Consider the following 19,521-nt stretch of genomic DNA (forward strand, 5'->3'; position numbering starts at 1 on the left):
TGGGCCTCTGGGCAGTGTGGGAAGGTGGAAAGGTGGCTCCAGGCCTGAACTAAGGCAGAAAGGCAGCTCGGGCCAGAGTGAAGGTGGTGCCAGCAGCCAGGGGAAGGAAGGCCCATTCTTTTTTTTTTTTTTTTTTAATCTTTATTGTTCAGATTATTACATTTGTTCCTCTTTTTTCCCCCCATAACTCCCCTCCTCCCAGTTCCCACCCCACCTTCCGCCCTCACTCCCCACCCACTATCCTCATCCATAGGTGCATGATTTTTGTCCAGTCTTCCCTAATTTCCCACACCCCTTCCCCCCCCAAGCATAGTCAGTCCATTCCCTTTCTATGTCCCTGATTCTATTATAATCACCAGTTCATTCTGTTCATCAGATTATTTATTCACTTGATTCTTAGATTCACTTGTTGATAGATGCGTATTTGTTGTTCATAATTTGTATCTTTACCTTTTTCTTCTTCTTCCTCTTCTTAAAGGATACCTTTCAGCATTTCATATAATATTGGTTTGGTGGTGATGAACTCCTTTAGCTTTTCCTTATCTGTGAAGCTCTTTATCTGATCTTCAATTCTGAATGATAGCTTTGCTGGATAAAGTACTCTTGGTTGTAGGTTCTTGGTATTCATCACTTTGAATATTTCTTGCCACTCCCTTCTGGCCTGCAAAGTTTCTGTTGAGAAATCAGCTGACAGTTGTATGGTTATTCCCTTGTAGGTAACTGAGTTTCTTTCTCTTGCTGCTTTTAAGATTCTCTCTTTGAGACCAACTGAAGGACTTATATGCATGCATATAAGATTAACCAATGGACACAAGACACGGGGCGGGGGGGGGGGGGGCGGGGGGTAGGGGCCGGGGGAATGTCATGGGGGGGAAAAAGGAGACATATGTAATACTCTTTGTAATACTTTAAGAAATAAAAATTATTTAAAAAAAAAAAAAAAAAAAAAAGATTCTCTCTTTGTCTTTTGCTCTTGGCATTTTAATGATGATGTGTCTTGGTGTGGTCCTCTTTGGATTCCTTTTGTTTGGGGTTCTCTGCGCTTCCTGGACTTGTAAATCTATTTCTTTCACCAAGTAGGAGAAGTTTTCTGCCATTAATTCTTCAAATAGGTTTTCAATATCTTGCTCTCTCTCATCTTCTGGCACCCCTATAATTCTGATGCTGGTACGCTTGTAGCTGTCCCAGAGGCTCCTTACACTATCTTCACACTTTCGGATTCTTTTTTCATTTTGCTTTTCCGGTTGGGTGTTTTTTGCTTCCTCGCATTTCAAATCTTTGACTTGATTCTTGCGCTCCTCTGTTCTGCTGTTGAGAGTCTATATAATATTCTTTATTTCAGTCAGTGTATGCTTACTTTCTGGTTGGTCCTTTATCACACCATCGAGGGTCTCATTAGATTTCCTGTACATCTCATCAAGTTTATCGACAGACTCTAGAAGCCTCTTGAGAGACCTCAAAAGTGTGGTTTTGAATTCTATATCCAGTAGCCTGCTTTCCTCCAGTTCTGTCCTTTGTGGTCTGTTTCTTTGTCTTGGCATTTTTTTATGTTTCACTGTGTCGATAGAGTGGCTTTTCGTGTTAAGTGTCCCAATTACCTGAGGTAGACACTCTTGGTGCACCCCCTTGTGGTCTCTGTGAGCAGTCTTGTTGTAGTCAAGCCTTGATTGTTGTAGGTAATTACTACTTGACCTCCAGGCCAACTGGCTGTGAGAATCAGCTGTGTTTGCAGTGGGAGAACTTCTGTCCTCTAGGGAGGTGCTAATCTAGCCTTTGCCTGAGGCTATCCGGCAAATGGCTCTGTGCAGGGCTTGGGCGGGGCGGGTCCAACGGGATCAACAGGGCGGAGGAGGGAGCAGTTATGGCTGCTCTCAGTCCGTCCCCAGGGGCTCTGCCTTTCTGTCCCAGCAACCGCTGCAAACCTCGGAGGGACTGAAGCCAGACAGTCCTGCTTCTCCCATTTGAGTCTGGGTCCCTAGAGACTCGCCTGGACCTGGAGCTCAGAGTCTGAGGCTTCCTCTGGATTGAAACAGACAACCGCGCCCTCAGCCACCAGCCCGCGCTGCATGCACTCCGCACCTTAGTATTTTACTTCAGCACTGTGCCTCCTCTGATTCTCGGTTCCTCCTAGTTGTAGAACTTCCACTCAGCCAGCCTTCCTGTGGTTCTGGATGATGTCCGTTCCGTCTTTTAGTTGTATTTTTGAAGTGGTTGTTCGAGGCAGCAAACTCCAGCGTTAACCTATGCTGCCATCTTGGTTTCTCCCCAGGAAGGCCCATTCTTGCACAATCTTAGTGCATCGGTCCTCTAGTTATACGTATTTTTCAAAATATTTTTATCGATTTCAGAGAGGAGAGGAGAGGGAGAAGGAGATAGAAACATCAATGATGAGAGAGAATCATTGATTGCCTGCCTGCTGCACACCCCTTACTGGGGATTGTGCCCACAACCCAAGCATGTAACCTGACTGGGAATCAAACTGGTGACCTCTTGGTGCGTGGGTCAAGGCTCAACCACTGAGCTACACCAGCCGGGCAGAACAAAATAATTTTTGAAGAAAAGGGAGAGAGAGACAAAGATTAACTGTCATATATGGTATTCTATTGCTTTATAGTCATACAAATGCACATATTGTGCTTTTCTTTATGTAACACATGCTATAACACTAATATTCCAAGAAGATAAACTTTAGCCAAAAAATTTAACTCCACTGTCTATTATTCTGTCATTTTAGCTTTATTCCTAAAGCCTTGACATGTTTTTTTTTCATGTTTGAGTTCTCTTTTAAATACCCTAGCAAGACTTATGCCCTAAACTTTTACTAATAAACTTTTTTATCAGAGATTCATTGATATCCAGTTAAGAATAAGAATTAAACACAGGATAGCCACCTGCTGGATAGAGGATATAATAAAAAGAGAAAAAGGGACATGAGTGGGAGAAGTCACCAAAGACTAATTTTACTTATTTCCCATTTTACCTAAAGTCAGCAATTTCTATCCAACTTGCAATAATTTGCTATTCTTGATTTAAAGTTCTTAAGGCAAGTCAGTTAGTCATCTCTGGTTATTAATTAATTGCTCACTTAATGCTTATTGATCCCTAACAATGCCATCCCATATGGTCTCTACCTTAAAATAGAAAAAAAACAACAACACTTGTTTTCTCTTCTGTTATCTCTTTAAGGTGTTATGTTCAATATCTTTCACCATAAATTCCTACTGGGTAGGGACCATTCTTCTGTAGTTTGTTTTACAGTGTCTAACACAACTGGAAATTTTTGAAATGTTCTTTCTTCTAGAATATAACAAGTCTTGAAGGGCTTATAATCCAAAGGGTTTATTTGACCTTGCCCTTATTATACTAACCCTGGCCTGTTATACTTTCTGCTGGTCATCTTTCTTAAATTTATTTTTTATTATCTTTATTAATTTTTTTAAATCCTCACCCGTGGCTATTTTTCCATTGATTTTTAGAGAGAATGGAAGAGAGAGGGAAAGACAGAGAAATATTGATGTGAGAGAAACACATCAATTGGTTGCCTCCTGCACTAGCCCCAACCAGGGCCCGGGCTGGGGAGGAGCCTGCACCCGAGGTATATGCCCTTGACTGGAATCGAAACCGGGACTCTTCAGCCCACAGGCCAATGCTCTATCCACTGAGCCAAATCAGCTAGGGTCTGCTGGTCATCTTTTTTTTTTTTTTTTTTTTAATATATTTTATTGATTTTTTACAGAGAAGAAGGGAGAGGGACAGAGAGTAAGAAACATCGATGAGAGAGATCGATCAGCTGCCTCCTGCACACCCCCCACCGGGGATGTGCCGGCAACCAAGGTACATGCCCTTGACCGGAATCGAACCTGGGACCCTTGAGTCCGCAGGCCGACGCTCTATCCACTGAGCCAAACCGGTTCGGCTGCTGGTCATCTTATACATAGACTTTCACTCCATTCATAAGGAGTAAAAATCCCACACCTCCCTGGATATAAAAGAAGAGGATTGAACTGTTATTAGAAGATGGAACATTGTGTGATTTAACATTTGCCTTTTTTTTAAAGAGAATTTGTTCTGGTAGTCAAATCTTATATTAAGCTACTTCCTACAGGTTCTCTTTGTGACTATTGTACTATTTAGAATATAGTAACACAGATAAAATTCTCTTATCTCCTATGCTAAGGAACTATTTCACTGAATTTTATAGCAAATATTTCTTAACGAAGCAAGCTGACTCTTGGGAATTTTTATTCTGCCAAGTGACACATAATAACCTGGTATTTATTATAACATGATTGGCAATATCCTAAGACATTGCTCACATTTATCCTTTTCATAGGTTATAGATAATACTTACCGAGTTGGTCAGATAGCCATCATTTCGTCAAGGTAAGATATTTTGCTTTCTTTCCTAGCAAGGTATGGACTCTCATTATTCTGGGGTCTAGGTGGGAGCAAATAGGAGAACAATGTCCTTTATATCTATTGAGTCTGTCATGCCTATGTCCTCTTGGAGCCTTACTGAGTAGGAAGCAACAAATATGTGATCTTTGGTTCCATTTTCTCAAATAGGCAAACAGTTTGAAGTTACAGATTTGGGTTTTAGCCTCAATTCTGCCATCAACTCTAAGTGCCTGTCAGGTATTTCCCTTTAAGTCTTTGGATTTTTAATTCCTTTCTACATCTCTTAAAGAGTTGTAATAGGGGCTTTCAAGATCTCATCTACCTTTATAACATTGGGTGAGATTCTTAAAATTATTAAGCCCAGAAGGGGTCTGGATTTCATTTAAGTGGTCATTACAGAGTTGGTTTTAGATTTTGTAACTCTTACTCCTGGATCTTTTCCTCTGGATAATAATTGGGTTATTTAAAGGTCTATTTTAGAAAAGCTCCCAGGAAAGGGCATATGAGAATGAAGTTATTTCTGGTCACCATGGAAAGTGAAACAGACTGAGCAAGCAGAAAGCTCCTTGTAAAATTTTTCCTTTCATTTTGACCCACTTGGATTTTATCGGACCACACAACTCCCAGAGACTCTTTATGAAACCCTGTTAGTGATTATTACCCTAAGTATAAAATGCATTCCTCACTTCTCTTCCCCAGGTATTGAAAAAGACAGTATACTTAAGGTTTTTGAACGATTTTTCTTAGAGAATTTAAATGTGTATGTATTAGTGGAGAGTGGTGGGATGATAGAGGGAAAAGAACAGGATAATATTTTGCAGATGGGAGAGGGCATAAAACAGTCTGAATATTAAGGTGATAAGTTTTTTTCCTCCTAGCCTGATACCTCTACTATTGATGATACCTGTATTCTGTCTGGGCAATGCCAGTGAATGTTTCCGCAACTTTAGCCAGAACCATAGGTAAGTAAGGACCAAATCTATCATTTTCATGGTCGTCTACACATACTCTGTTCTATAAATGGAGATAGAAGAGGACTTTCTACATACATTCTGGCTAAGGTGTTGTATTTAAAATGAGCTATGTGAATAATGAGAATAATGTGCAGTCAAGGCTGTAAATACATACATAGAATATAACAAGGTGACTAGAAAATAATGTGTCTATGAGAAGAAACAAAGTGTTAGCAAAATGATAAGTAAAATTTTATACTCATGAACTTTTGTTGCACTAATAGGTATCTCTCTAGTTTTATATCTGTAGCAGTGCTCTTGTCCATTGATTCTCTTCCTAGGTGTATCCTGATGCACTCACCACCATCAGCCATGGCTGAACTCCTGCCTTCTGCCAACACATCAGTCTGTAGAACACTTTATTTTTATGGGCTCATCATTTTCCTGGCCAGCTTTCTACTCAGCCTCTTCACCATTGTGGTATGGTGCCACCTTATCTGCCTTTATGAAAAGAAGTGGGGATAGGGAGGGATTGGTAGTACTCCCAAGGCCTGGAAAAGATGAGGTGGAGAATCACTTTTGATAGTCCCAGACTTAACAAAGTGGCTAGGAGATATTGACAATTTAATTATTACCTTAGTCTTTTGGACTTCCCAAGATCAAATGATGAGTGGGAAAAAGAACCTGTATTCATTCTGTAGGAATTATCCTCATTCTAGAAGTAATATATGTTCTTGTGGATCCCCATGGAGGATCAGAGCAGAAAACTACAATGTGTCAATATATCCTTTATATAGAATGACTAGAGTGCCCAGTGCACAAAATTTGTGCACTTGGGTCAGGGTTAGGAGGGGGGTCCTTCAGCCCGGCCTGCGTCCTCTTGCAGTCCGGGAGCCCAACTGATGGCTTAGGCCCACTCCTACCTAAGCCATCAGTTGGACATCCTTAGTGCTGCCATGGAGGTGGGAGAGGCTCCCGCCACCACTGCTGCGCTCACCAGCCATGAGCCCAGCTTCTGGATGAGCAGTGCTCCCCTTGTGGTCAGTGTGCGTCATAGCGACTGGTTATTCCACTGTTCGGTCAATTTGCATATTAGCCTTTTATTATATAGGACTAGGGGCCCAGTGCATGAATTTGTGCAACTTTAAAGGAACTGTGGGCCATGAGGCTGCCATGGGCACAGGGACAGGTTCCGCCCATCCTCTGCGCCCCTACCCAGCCCCTCCTGCTGCAACCTCCAGTCCCCTCTCTGCCAACAGCCCCATTCCCGCTGCTGCTGTTCCCACACGCTAACAGCGCAAAGCGATTGGGGCTGGCACCAGCAGCAGGTGCAAGCAAGGCGGTGCCATCAGTGGATGTGAGCAGTGGCTGCTGCCCGATTGCCCCTCAGGAGCAGGGGGAGGTGGAGAAGCCCTCAGGGGTGATCGGGACTGGTGCCAGGTGCTGGCAGCGGGTGCGAGCGGGGCTGTTGCTGGCAGCAGGTGTGAGAGGCAGCTGCCAGCTCTGATTGCTCCTTAGGAGCAGGGGGAGGTGGAGAAGCCCTGAGGGGCGATCAGAGCCAGCAGCTGCCGCTCACACCCGCTTATGGTGCCGAGAGATAGGGGCCGGTGCCAGACACTGGCAGTGGGTGGAAGTGGCAGCTCCGGCGCCAGCTGTGGGTGCTAGTGCTGGGTGGGATCGCGGTGCATGGAAGCTAAGAATTTTTAGCAACCACCAGAGGCTCGCCCCAATGACAGTGACTGGCGCCCTGCCTTGGTCTGGCGCCCCCTCTCACCTGCTGCACCATCCTGCCATGGCCAATGCCCGCCATATTTCACACTCTGCCGTCTGCTGCTGATGCCTGCTATGTTCCGCGCATGCCCTTTGGTGGTCAGTGCATGTCATGGCGACTGGTTGTTCAGTTTGGTTGTTCTGCTGTTCAGTCTATTTGCATATTCGAGTTTTATACTAGTATATATAGATACTTTGGAATGTGTGGGGTGAGCTTTGGTTTAATTTTCCAAATAATTAAAGAGTTTTCTTTTCTCAATTCTTTATTGGCTATAAATTTGTGATTATGATATGTCTAACTGGGTTAAGGTGCTAAGTGACTCAGGCAGTTATTAAATACTCACCTGACATCATCAGAATTATGTACAATTAAAATAATCAGCTATAGGACAATACATTATCTATAATAATAAGAGCATAATATGCTAATTAGACCGAACGTCCTTCCAGATGAAGCCGAGGCTGTGAGGGAAGCTAGGGTTCCTGGTGCCTGCCGACGGCTGGAGGAAAGCCCAGGTCCTGGGTGTCAGAGGGAAGCTGGTGCCAGCAGCCGGGGGAAGGAAGGCCTACTCTTGCACAAATTTCATGCATCGGGCCTCTAGTTCATATATAACTGCCTAGTACAAAATCAGTAAGCAAGCAATATGCCTTCTGATTTTCCATATCTATTTTTCAGTATCATTTTCTCCTCTCTTTATATGTTAGTTCAGGGATTACAAACTATCTACCTGCAGACCAAATTTATCCCCCAAATATGTTTTGTTTCCTAGTACAAGGTAGTACACATGAACCCAATGTAATTGTGGAGAATTTCCTTTGATAATTCAAATACAAGTTATGGAGATAACTTAGCTCAAATCAGCAAGTTTGTAAAGATTGCACAATGACTAATTTACATTAAAATGGCTTTAATGGTTTATATTTAGAACTGATTGACAAGAGAGACAGGTAGCCTGGCACCGTGGGGATTCCTGTTTGCTTCTTCAGAATAACCCAGGCTTCAGTGGGCATTCAGAATTATCATTCTGATTCCTTTTTTAAAAATATATTTGTATTGATTTCAGAGAGGAATGTGAGAGGGAAAGAGAGATAGAAACATGAAAGAGAATCATTAATTGGCTGCCTCTTGCATGCCCCACACTGGGGATCGAACCTACAACCCAGGTATGTGCCCTGACCAGGAATCGAACCCTGACCTCCTGGTTCATAGGTCAACGTTCAACCAGCTGGGCACATTCTGATTCTTTTTTAAACAACAGATGATGAACTGATTCAACTAGCCATAAATATTCTCAAATAAGTTCAAGCCTCCTTTTGATTCCTATTTCTGTGGGGAAAAAAGAAACTTAAATGGCCAAACCTTTAGTTAATTGGTTGTTAATTTAGAGTATGGATCTGGATTATTAGGGAAAAGTTTCAAATTTGGTCAAAGTTGTTACCAAGATTATTACATAATTCACTCCCCACAAAAATCATGTTGGACTTCTGAACTGATTTATATTTCTTTCAATTAGCTAAAGGGCAGGAAAAGACCCCCCCCCCCTTTTTTTTTTGCTTACAGTTGAGAATTTAAGCTCAGTCACAGTGCTAAAATATTTATTTTAAGGATATTAAGTATAGAATACTTTCTAACATAACTTCTAATAAAGGGCTTTTAAAGAGGGTTTGGTTAGATTTTTCTTTTTAATCCTCACCTGAGGATATTTTTCCATTGATTTTTAGAGAAAGGGAAAGACAGAGAGAAATATTGGATGTGAGAGAATTGATTGGTTGCCTCCTGCACACACCCTGACCAGGCCTGAGCCGGGAAGGAGCCAGCAACCAAGGTATGTGCCCTTGACCAGAACCGAACCTAGGAAACTTTGATCTCTAGGCCAATGCTCTATCCACTGAGCCAAACTGGCTAGGGCATAGATCTTACTAGTAATTTTATTTCTCATGCATATTATGATCAGTCTCAGTGAGAAAATATCCTGAACATTATTGTTAAGGTTCGTGTTTTGAACATGGTAACCACAAGTTTGGCTAATATCTGTCTATTTCTCTAGCCAAGCAAAAGTTCATTCTGAAGATAATTTTCTCTCAGAAAAAGGGGGGTTTCAGATAGTAAAGACAGAGGAATGGGCTTTTCCTGCTATTAGATCCTAAGAGAACGTTCCTTCTAAAATTATAGGAGGATAGACCTGGGAAGTTACTAAGTCTTGGGCAAACTATTCACTGCTGTACCCCTGTCTAGGTCTTACTCATCCAAGCCCAGACTCTGTATAAGAAGTTTGTGAAATCAACTGGCTTTTTGGGAAGTGAACAGTGGTCAGCGATTCACATCGTAGAGCAGCGAGTACGCTTCTACCCAGTGGCCTTCTTGTGCTGCTGGGGCCCAGGTGGGTATCTTACTGGAAAGAGCTGGGCAATGAAGAGGGCATTATGGGGTTCTGATCAAGCAAAGGGGTCTCACCAAGAAGGATTACTGCAAATTCCTGTCCAGCTTGTAAAATTTAAGTTGTTCCCACTCATATTTCCCAGTTTTTCCCAACCTCCTTAAATTCTTCTTATGTTTTGCAAGTTAAGATAATTAGACATGGAGAGAGACCAAGATGGCGGCGTAGGTAAACACCGGAGACCGCTGCCGCAAACAACCATTTCAAAAATACAACTAAAAGACTGAACGGACATCACCCAGAACCACAGGAAGGCTGGCTGAAGAGAGACTCTACAACTAGAAGGAAAGAGAACAGCAAATCGAGGCTCAGAGGCGGCGCAGTGTGGAAAATACAAAGGTACCGAGGTGCGCGTGCAAAGCGGGCTGGTGGCTGAGGGCGCGGTTGTCGTTTTCTGCCGGGAGTGAGTCTCAGACTCTGGGCTCCAGATCCGGGCGAGTCTCTAGGGACCCAGACTCAAACGGGAGAAGCGGGATTATCCGGCATCAGTTGGGACCTGAGGGCAGCTTTCTCTCCGAGGTTTGCAGCGGCTGCCGGGGTTCTGAGAAGCAGAGCCTCTGGGAACGGGACTGAGCGTGGCCATAACTGCTCCCTCCGCCCGCCCTGTTGATCCCGCCCCGCCCAAAACCTGCGCACAGCCATTTGCCGATTGCCTCAGGCAAAGGCTGGATTAGCACCTCCCCAGAAGGCAGACGTTTTCCACACAGCTGATTTCCACAGCCAGCCGGCCTGGTGGTCAAACCCCTCTAGTGTTAACTACAACAATTAAGGCTTGGCTAGAACAAGACTGCGCACAGAGACCACAAGGGGGTGCACCAAGAAAGCATAAAAGATGCGGAGACAAAAAAACATGACAGAAATGGAGGATATGGAGCTAAGAATCGCAATTTTGAGGGCTTGCCATAAATTTGTGCAGAGCCTCACGAAAACTAATGAGACCCTCGATGCTACGATAAAGAAATTAGAAAGTAAGCATACACGGACTGAAATAAAGAATATTATACCCAATAGCAGACCAGAGGAGTACAATAATCAAACCAAAGATTCGACAAAAAACACCCAATTGGAAAAGCAAAATGAAAAAAGAATCCGAAAGTGTGAAGATAGTGTAAGGAGCCTCTGGGACAGCTTTAAGCGGTCTAATATCAGAGTCATTGGAGTGCCAGAAGATGAGAGACAGCAAGATATTGAAAACCTATTTCAAGAAATAATGGCAGAAAACTTCCCCCACCTGGTGAAAGAAATGGACTTACAGGTCCAAGAAGCGCAGAGAACCCCAAACAAAAGGAATCCAAAGAGGACCACACCAAGACACATCATCATTAAAATGCCAAGAGCAAAAGACAAAGAGAAAATCTTAAAAGCAGCAAGAGAAAGAGGCTCAATTACCTACAAGGGAATACCCATACGACTGTCAGCTGATTTCTCAACAGAAACTTTGCAGGCCAGAAGGGAATGGCAAGAAATATTCAAAGTGCTGAATACCAAGAACCTACAACCAAGATTACTTTATCCAGCAAAGCTATCATTCAGAATTGAAGGTCAGATAAAGAGCTTCACAGATAAGGAAAAGCTAAAGGAGTTCATCACCGCCAAACCAGTATTATATGAAATGCTGAAAGGTATCCTTTAAGAAGAGGAAGAAGAAGAAAAAGGTAAAGATACAAATTATGAACAACAAACATGCATCTATCAACAAATGAATCTAAGAATCAAGTGAATAAATAACCTGATGTACAGAATGAACTGGTGATTATAATAGAATCAGGGACATAGAAAGGGAATAGACTGACTATTCTTGGGGGAAAAAGGGGTGTGGGAGATGCGGGAAGTGACTGGACAAAAATCATGCACCTATGGATGAACACAGTGGGTGGGGAGTGAGGGTGGAGGGTGGGGTGGGAGCTGGAAGGAGGGGAGTTATGGGGGGAAAAAAGAGGAACAAATGTAATAATCTGAACAATAAAGATTTAATTTAAAAAAAAAAAAAAAAGATAATTAGACATGTGATGCAACCTGATATGAGAGGAAATGTCCTGACAGAACTCAGAGACCTAATACCTGTCCATCCTGCTACATAAAGTTGTAGCAAGGATCAGATTGGATAATGTTTATGAAAGAGCTTGATAAACTCGAAAATGTTAAAAAGTGTGACTGTCTTCCTGTAGTATGTCTTGCTACCATTGCTGCACTAATAATCTGTAAAGTTTAATCACTGAGGAATAAACATTGGAGACCCAAGGCCCAGTGGTTTACATAATTGCTTAATCTTACTGCTGGTCTTCATTCTGTCTATAGCTTCCATTCTAAAAATGCTTAAGCATGTATACTGAAGAATTTTATGCTCAGGTAGCCAGTGCTGATAAGATTTATACTTTCTGTTTTCATAGCTGTCATTTTGATGATCATAAAACTGATTGTGCCACAGGACACCAAGCTTCACATGGCCCTCTATATACTTCAGGTAACACCTTCAACATCTAGCATCGATGTTCTCATGCCCTCTTTTCCTATTCTCTTATACTGCCATACCTCTGTAAGCAAAAATTTTTCCCCTCAGGGTATTTCTACATTGCAAAAGAAAAAATATATTTAGTTATGAAGGATGTGAAATTTTCCTCACAGATGTGGTAGATACTTTGTGAAAGTGCTCCCATGCATTTCAGAGCATATTTATGTGTGGTCAACTTCATTTTATTGATGTATGTTTAAGGGATGAGTAACAAAAAAACAAATGTTCTTATGAAGCACTAATAATGACATGATTCTCTCCCATTCAGAGTGAATTGAATGGGATAAATGAGCTATTCTAGGTGAATAGGGAGACAGTAATAAAGAAATGGGACAATTCTCTTTCTTCTTCCTTTATCAAATTTAAGACTTTTGGAGCTGACTAAGCTGATAGGGAAGTTTTCTCAATCCTGACCTGGGAAATGGGGCATTAAGGAGGGGCACTGAAATCACTTCATTGTCCTTATGTAAACACTAAAAAATATGACCAACTCTCTTTCAATCATTCATGACAAGGTACAGTGTAAAGAGTGAGTTCAGGAGAGCTAGAAAAATATTAAAAACTGATGCCAGATCTTGAGGTATGGGTTAGAAGAAATATAACAATTCTTTATAAATAAGGGGAATGGGGACTATTCCCTGGATCTCTGAAAACCTGAAGGATGGGCTCCATCACCCCTTCATCTCCTCCAGGCTCTAACAGCATCATCCCAGGGTCTGCTCAACTGTGGAGTATATGGATGGACACAGTACAAGTTCTTTCAACTAAAGCAAGAAACTCGGCGTGATGCAGACACCCAGACACCATTATTATGCTCACAGAAGAGATTCTATAGCAGGGGCCTAGATCCATTGGACTCTACCCTTGCTTTTGCTACAAGCACCTCTACTACTCTTTGAAACTAGTACTGGGATACAGGAACTGCAGTTATTTCACACTAAAGGATTGGGAAAAGTGTTGGGGAACATCTTTAGTCTTTTGGAAATTAAAGGGAATATAGTGCCATGGTTTAGTAGCCATTCTAGGTGAATTGGGCAGGATCTTTTTATTATTTTCAGATTCACTAGTGATTCTTAAAGTCTTTGTTCAAAGAGATGAAGCCACTTTTCATCTAAGAGAAGGACTTATTACCTTGGTGAATATTAGACTTGTCTAAGTCTTTTCTTAGAAAAATTAATTATAGTTTATTATTTATACATGCCATTTCCAGGTTCTCTCTTCCATGGTTTCAAGTGAAGTAGGGTGGCATGCAACAGTTTTCTCAGCTGTCATTGCTATATGTCTGCCTCTGAGGTTGGAAAAAGAAAGTTTCTGTTCTTTGAAGAGGTTTGGAAACTCAGAATAAGCAAGGACAACAACTATCAAAAAAGTGACAGTGAGATACTCAGATGCACCATAGTCTAGTCTCATATGTTCAGTGCCATTCTAAGTCTTGACAGGGACTATCCTACTCTAAAAAATTAGGGCCAGTCTTTTGAAGTTACAGGGAATAATAAGATTTAAGAGAAATCATGACTAGAGGAAACTCTAGGAATCAAAAACTCTAAAATGTCCTTTACAAGCAGAAGTCCTAAGAAGGTTTAATAGTGCTGAAAATTGAATTAGGTTTAACCATTTGAACTTGCCATTTTTGTAGGTGAAAATGGTCTAATATCAATTTTACATGGTTCAACTTAACAGTAAGAGCTAAATATGTTTATAGAATAAATGAATAAATGAATGAATGACTAGTAAGTAGAATTTGAACCTTTTGGGGGGCAAAAAGATTCCTAGACTAGAGCCTCATTTATGGGTTGGAATATCTAATCTGTTTCTTCTTGAATCACATAACAAGTAATGTTTGATCTTTCTAGTTAGGTTATGAACAAGTCCAATCTGAGGCTTGTTCTATGATGCCAAAACAAAGGGGAAAAGCCAGGTGGACAAAACTGATTGGAATGATAAAATATTTGGAACTCATAATCATATGATTCTCACCTGATAAATTCCTTGGTCTGTCCAATGCAAAATCCTTAAGATTAAAGAAAATCGACACGGGAGGTTACGATGGGGGATTTGATAGGATACTCTGAAAAGGAAGTTCCAGAGAGTTTTCCAAAGGAGCTCTCCATAGAAATTTTAGGGAGCTCAATAATAGCTCTTTAGATTTTAGGCCATGAGTTTCAGCCTTACTATGGAGGATAACATGTCCTTGTTCTGTCAACATTACATCTTGAGTCTTCTCATTGCCCCAAAGCTCTGGAGAGCCGATTTCTGGGTAGCACAGAACAAGAAAGACTGCCTCATCTAGGGAGCTACTTTACCTTTTTTTAATTTAAAAACTAACAAGCATTTGGGATATAGAAAGACAGATGGAAGCAAGAAAGTATTCCCATATCCATAGACCTTGAGGGACACCAGAACTAAGGAGTCAATTCCTTAAAACATCCTTTTAATATTACTTCATATTTGGATTAATTATCAGAAAGATGGCAATTACCAAATATTTGTCAGATCTGTTCATTTTGCTTCTGCAAGATGAATCTTTTGCATTGACACTGGTCTTAAATCTTCTGTGGATGTAGGCAAACAAAAGAATAGTGGAAATGAGAAGTAATAAAAGGCTAAGAAAGACCCAGGTTAGGCTGATCAGTATTTTGTCATACTGAGAGTCAGAGGGGACACATGAACCTGGGCCACTATTTAAAATGTACCCCATAACCCTTGAATTCATAAGGCGCTTAGACATAGACACAGTGGCAGTTCTTAAAATTGTTGCAAATACCCCTCCCATGACACGAGGTCAGGTTGCAGTCATAGTGAAATATAGTGGTATCTTAGCAGGTTTGATTTATACAGATCTTCTGTGGTGTCAGGGCCAGCCTGACAGGTTGAGCCGGGCTGAGGTAGGAGGTGGGAATTGAGAAAAGAAAGAAAGACAGGAAAGCGGGATCAGGAGGACTGCAGCTCAATCGAGGAACTGCAGCAAGTTTATTAACCACACAATGCTGTTTATACACAAGACACTGAATAGGAGGTCTGTCAAGAGGAATGTATTCTTTGTTCCTCTTAATCTCTAAGGGAGGGACAGAGCAGAAGGACAAATTCTCGGTACAGCAAATCTCAGTAAATAGTTACAGACTTCTTGGTAAGCCATGAAAGGCTGTTCTCATTCTACAGAGGTTGCTCTCATTCTACTGATAACCGCCATCCAAACAAGTCTGGGAAAACTGTGTGGGTAAGGGTCCCAGCCTTGCTAGCCCCTTCAGGTGCAAGGACCTTGTCAGCTTACACCTGGTCTCCAACACTGTGGACCACCTAGGCTACCATCCTTCAACAACTTCTCATTAGCCCTGTCTGTGGCTAAAAAAAAACACATCTCTGCACTCCAACACCATGTGACTTGCATGAGGAACTGAATGTTTGATGTTTTTCAATGTATGGGAACTTTTAGATGTTTTCACATAGCAGGCTACCACATTTTATATCACACTTGCTGAGGACCTTAAAAATCCCTTTAGATTTACTGCCACAGTTTCTAGACCTGTCCTGTCTCTCTTGGTATTCATGTGATAATACTAACTTTCATGAGCAACCTCTGTGCCCTTTCCAGAGATTTTTAACACACTGATTCTCTAGGCTTTGCCACCAGCCCTGATAACAATAACCTTGTTATTTGCCAGGGGCGCCATCTTGCTTGTAGGTATTTATCTGCACTATGTCTGCACCTTGCTTGTAGGAATTTGTCTGTAATGGAGGTACCATTACAGTATTCTTGGAGCTCTGAAGCGACAAGGTGTAGTTGCCTTTAGAAGTCAGTAGTTCTTGCATCAGGATCCAAATGTACAAACTGAACCTTCAGCCAGCATGAGGGCAGACAACAGTGATTCTTTTGACAATCAAGGACATTGCCATAATCACATTCTTCTTTTTTTCCACTCTTTTATTCCCACTCTATGAGTTTCCAAAGGAACTTTGGAACTAAGATTTATGAAATAGGCAGTCCCTCTGTGCTTATGTAACAGCTGGTGGAAGTAGTGGAAGCTGTTGCATAAATCTAAAAAATGCAGTTGCTGAGGCCCATATTTACAGTAATAAGTTTATGTATAAAATGTCTGGCCATGACATTTGCAGGCCACATGGTCATGCTTCATTCTCAAGTTGTGGCTACGCTTGTGAGCCATGAGAGTTGCGTAATGTGGCATATCTTCATGAGAGAAAGATTCAAAACTTGTTGCATTCTAAGTAGTGCAGATATCTCTGAGAAATGAATGGCCCTGGTACTTCCCAAGACTTTGGCCAATAATCTCATCATGCTTCAGTCTTTTCAAAATATGTTCGTCTCTCCAGAAATGAAAAATTTGAAGTACTCCCTGAACAGTCAGGGAGGTGTTCATTAGGTTTTTCTCTGTCCATATGTCTACTCTAGTAAGTACTGCTTTCAGCTCCTTCATGTATCTGTTTTAGCTCCTTCATGTACCTGTTGACCAGGGCATGGGTATTCGTTATATCCTATTGTCTTGGTAACACTATTCTTTTGAATTGCTTATTATCAACAACAATGACTTTTTAACATATTTGGGAAATGTCCACATTTGGGTATAGTATCTGAGGAGGGTTCTATTCTGCTCTGAAATTGTGAAGTGGTTAAGAGCTCATCCTTTTTATCTTCATAAGACCTGATTTTAAAGATAGGCTATAAATCATATGCTCAAAATTCTTTGAAGTATAGGCTAGATGCGAAAGAATGCCATGTAAAGTCAAGATTCCCTTTAGCCCTGAGCAAGTGCTGAGAGTTGCAAGAGAATCGAGATCACCCTCTGAATACCCAGTCATCCTGAATAAAAGGCATGTCCAAGTCCAGTTTCCTAGTTTGACGTGTATAAATAGAGAGGTTCTTGACAAATAATCCTTTATTTTGCTTCAAATTAATAATATACCATTTTTATTGTATGAGCAGATAGGTCATAGGCCACATCTGCTTTTTCTTCCAATTGTCTGAACATCATTAGATTCCTAGGGATGAGTATCTACTAATAAAGATGCATCCCTTGAAGTATAGTTACTATTAGCAATAAGATGACATGTAGTTTAATATAGGAATGGCCCATTCTCAAGCATCCTACCTGGGAAGTTCTGAAAGAAAAATCAGTTCAAATCTTATCCCTGACCATTTGATTTCATAGAAGAAAGGGCAGGGAGGGAGGCAAAGTAAATAATTTGGATTGTCATTGTCATGGCCCAAGTGAAATAGCTAGTGATCCCATACCTCTGTCTCTCATTTGCATTCCCTGGAACCCCAAATCTTTGTCTGAGACACAGTCGTTTGGCCAGACTTCAAAGCTATGCCAGTTTGGACAGTGTTATATTTCTCCCCAGTAGAATAACTAACCCTGCCAGAAATTGGAAGGCATGCATACTAGGACAGTTGCTCCCATCCCTGAGTATTATATGATGACAACTGCCATTTGACTGTGTCTCTTCCTATTCCTGTTGTTGCTCTTCCTTTACGAGTGTCCTTACTTTGCAACCTCCTGCAAAGAACAAGGTTTGGTGTTCCTTAGCTGTGGTCCTGATATCTTTATAAAGGGGGTATACCAAGGGGAGGAAAATTTCAGAGGTCCAACCAGTACTGTGACCCAGAATCAAGCCCTTACAAAAGAAAAAAACTACATAACTACCTTCCCTCAGTCCCTGTTCTCCTGGAACAGCTTTCTCCTGTCATGTTTCTCTTTTGAGTCATTGGAGCTAAAGGTTCCAGAGCAGGGTTTTGTGGATCTTTGGGTAGGTCATAGACCTCTGCTGTCCAGTGGCTTTTGCACCATTTCCTACTCTACCGTACAGCCCATTTCAAACCTCTGATCCTTTTTCCTTTTCCCTCTATTGTTCACAATATATGTACTTATTTGCTCAATCCTAGAATATATGTAAATTATTTTTAGAATAACTAACCCTGCCTCTGTAAAAATCAAATATATGAACTAGAGAACAATGTTTGTGTTCAGTAATTTTTGTCTTTAGCCTTCCAGTATGAGGTCAAAATAATTTTCTTCAAAATTATTTAGGTTAGTATTTTTTCCATCTAGAACTATTCAGTGTGGTTATATTATTCATTTTTATTTTAGTAGGGCTCATATATTACTGCTTGTATTTCCTGTTGGTTTGTCAAATGTTATAGTACTAAAAGTCAGTACTATAGAAAAAAATGTACTCCAAGTATACCTCCTTGAGCCTTTAACCTGTCCCCATGTCCTCATTCTTTCCATCCAGATTCTACTCACCAATCTCATTAGTATTTAGTTTATTTTTTAAAATTTCTTTCTGCAAATTAGCAGATGCATGTATATTTTCTTTTATCCCTTCTTATGTAAATATAGTGTGACATTTTACACTTTCCTTTTTAAACTTACATATACATCTTATAAATCACTCCATATAAGTTTATAGAGATCTTTCTCATTCTTCTTTATTAGCTGCATAGTACTCCATTTTGTGGATATACATTAATTTTTTCAATCATTCTCTTGTGTATGTGCTTTTAGTTGTTTACATTGTTTTGAAATTATACACATGCATCAACAAATAATCCTAGAAATGGGAAGGCAGTGCTAACTGTATTTGTAACTTTGTTTGATATTGCCAATCCCCTTTCAGAAGGGTTTTGCCAGTTTGCATTCCCACTAGCAATGCATTAGTGTCTGTTTCTGCACAGTCTAAGCAACAGAATATGTTGCTATGCCACACATTTTAATTTTCACCAAACTGATCGGTGACAAATGGCATCTCAGTGTTAATTTGTATTTTTCAAATCTGAATGAATTTGAACATGTTTTAATATATTTAAGGGCCATTTTTATATTTTTACTTTTGGTCAAATAGGAGTTTAGCATTTATTAGTATTTGTGCACCCGACTAGAGGCCTGGTGCACAAATTTGTGCACGGGTGGGGTCTGGCCGGCCTGCCCCAATCGGGCTGATCGGGCTGGGCCAGCCGGGGAGAGGGGCCGTGGGAGGTTGGCTGGTCAGCTCCACCCCCGATCGGGATGAGGGGTGATCGGGGGCTGGACTGGCCACGGGGAGGGGCCATGGGCAGTTGGCTGGCTGACCCTACCCCTGGTCAAACTCCCAGTCGAACTCCCGGTTGAGGGGACAATTTGCATATTAGCCTTTTATTACATAATATAGTGATTTTAGTTTGTTTTCCTGTAACAATTGATTGGGGAAAGAGTGTTTTCAGGGAGGAAAAATTGATACACAAGTCTCCTGGAATTGGACAGAATGTTTATGAATAGAGCTCTTCCTTTTGGTTTTTCTACCAGTAAACTTCTAGTACCTGAACATTTATGTTTTTAAATAATTGTCTGTTCATGTCTTTTCTTCTTTTTCTATCAAACTTTTGGTATTTTCTTTCCTCAGCTTCCCCTTCCCTCAGCTTCATTGGGGAATAATTCACAAATAAAATGTATGTATT

At 41.1% G+C, this 19,521-nt stretch overlaps 1 protein-coding gene across 8 annotated transcripts in view; it reads left to right on the plus strand.

Annotated features, from left to right (window-relative positions):
* Positions 1-19,521, plus strand: part of TMEM116 (transmembrane protein 116) — a 185,919-nt gene that overhangs the window by 23,946 nt on the left and 142,452 nt on the right. For 6 of the 8 annotated variants that reach the window (XM_070399554.1, XM_070399556.1, XM_070399555.1 and 3 more), the window contains exons 6-10: positions 4,334-4,383; positions 5,277-5,360; positions 5,693-5,831; positions 9,358-9,502; positions 11,950-12,023. In XM_070399554.1, the coding sequence (XP_070255655.1) occupies positions 4,334-4,383; positions 5,277-5,360; positions 5,693-5,831; positions 9,358-9,502; positions 11,950-12,023 (492 nt within the window). Of the gene's footprint in view, positions 1-4,333; positions 4,384-5,276; positions 5,361-5,692; positions 5,832-9,357; positions 9,503-11,949; positions 12,024-12,763; positions 19,520-19,521 lie in introns of those variants that run through there. The other 2 variants (XM_070399553.1, XM_070399557.1) reach the window with 1 other exon arrangement.

This window comes from Myotis yumanensis, unplaced genomic scaffold (assembly GCF_028538775.1).
Source record: "Myotis yumanensis isolate MYYU_CA2020_CCGP unplaced genomic scaffold, mMyoYum1.0.hap1 SCAF_19, whole genome shotgun sequence".
In the NCBI taxonomy this organism is placed as follows: Eukaryota; Metazoa; Chordata; class Mammalia; order Chiroptera; family Vespertilionidae; genus Myotis; species Myotis yumanensis.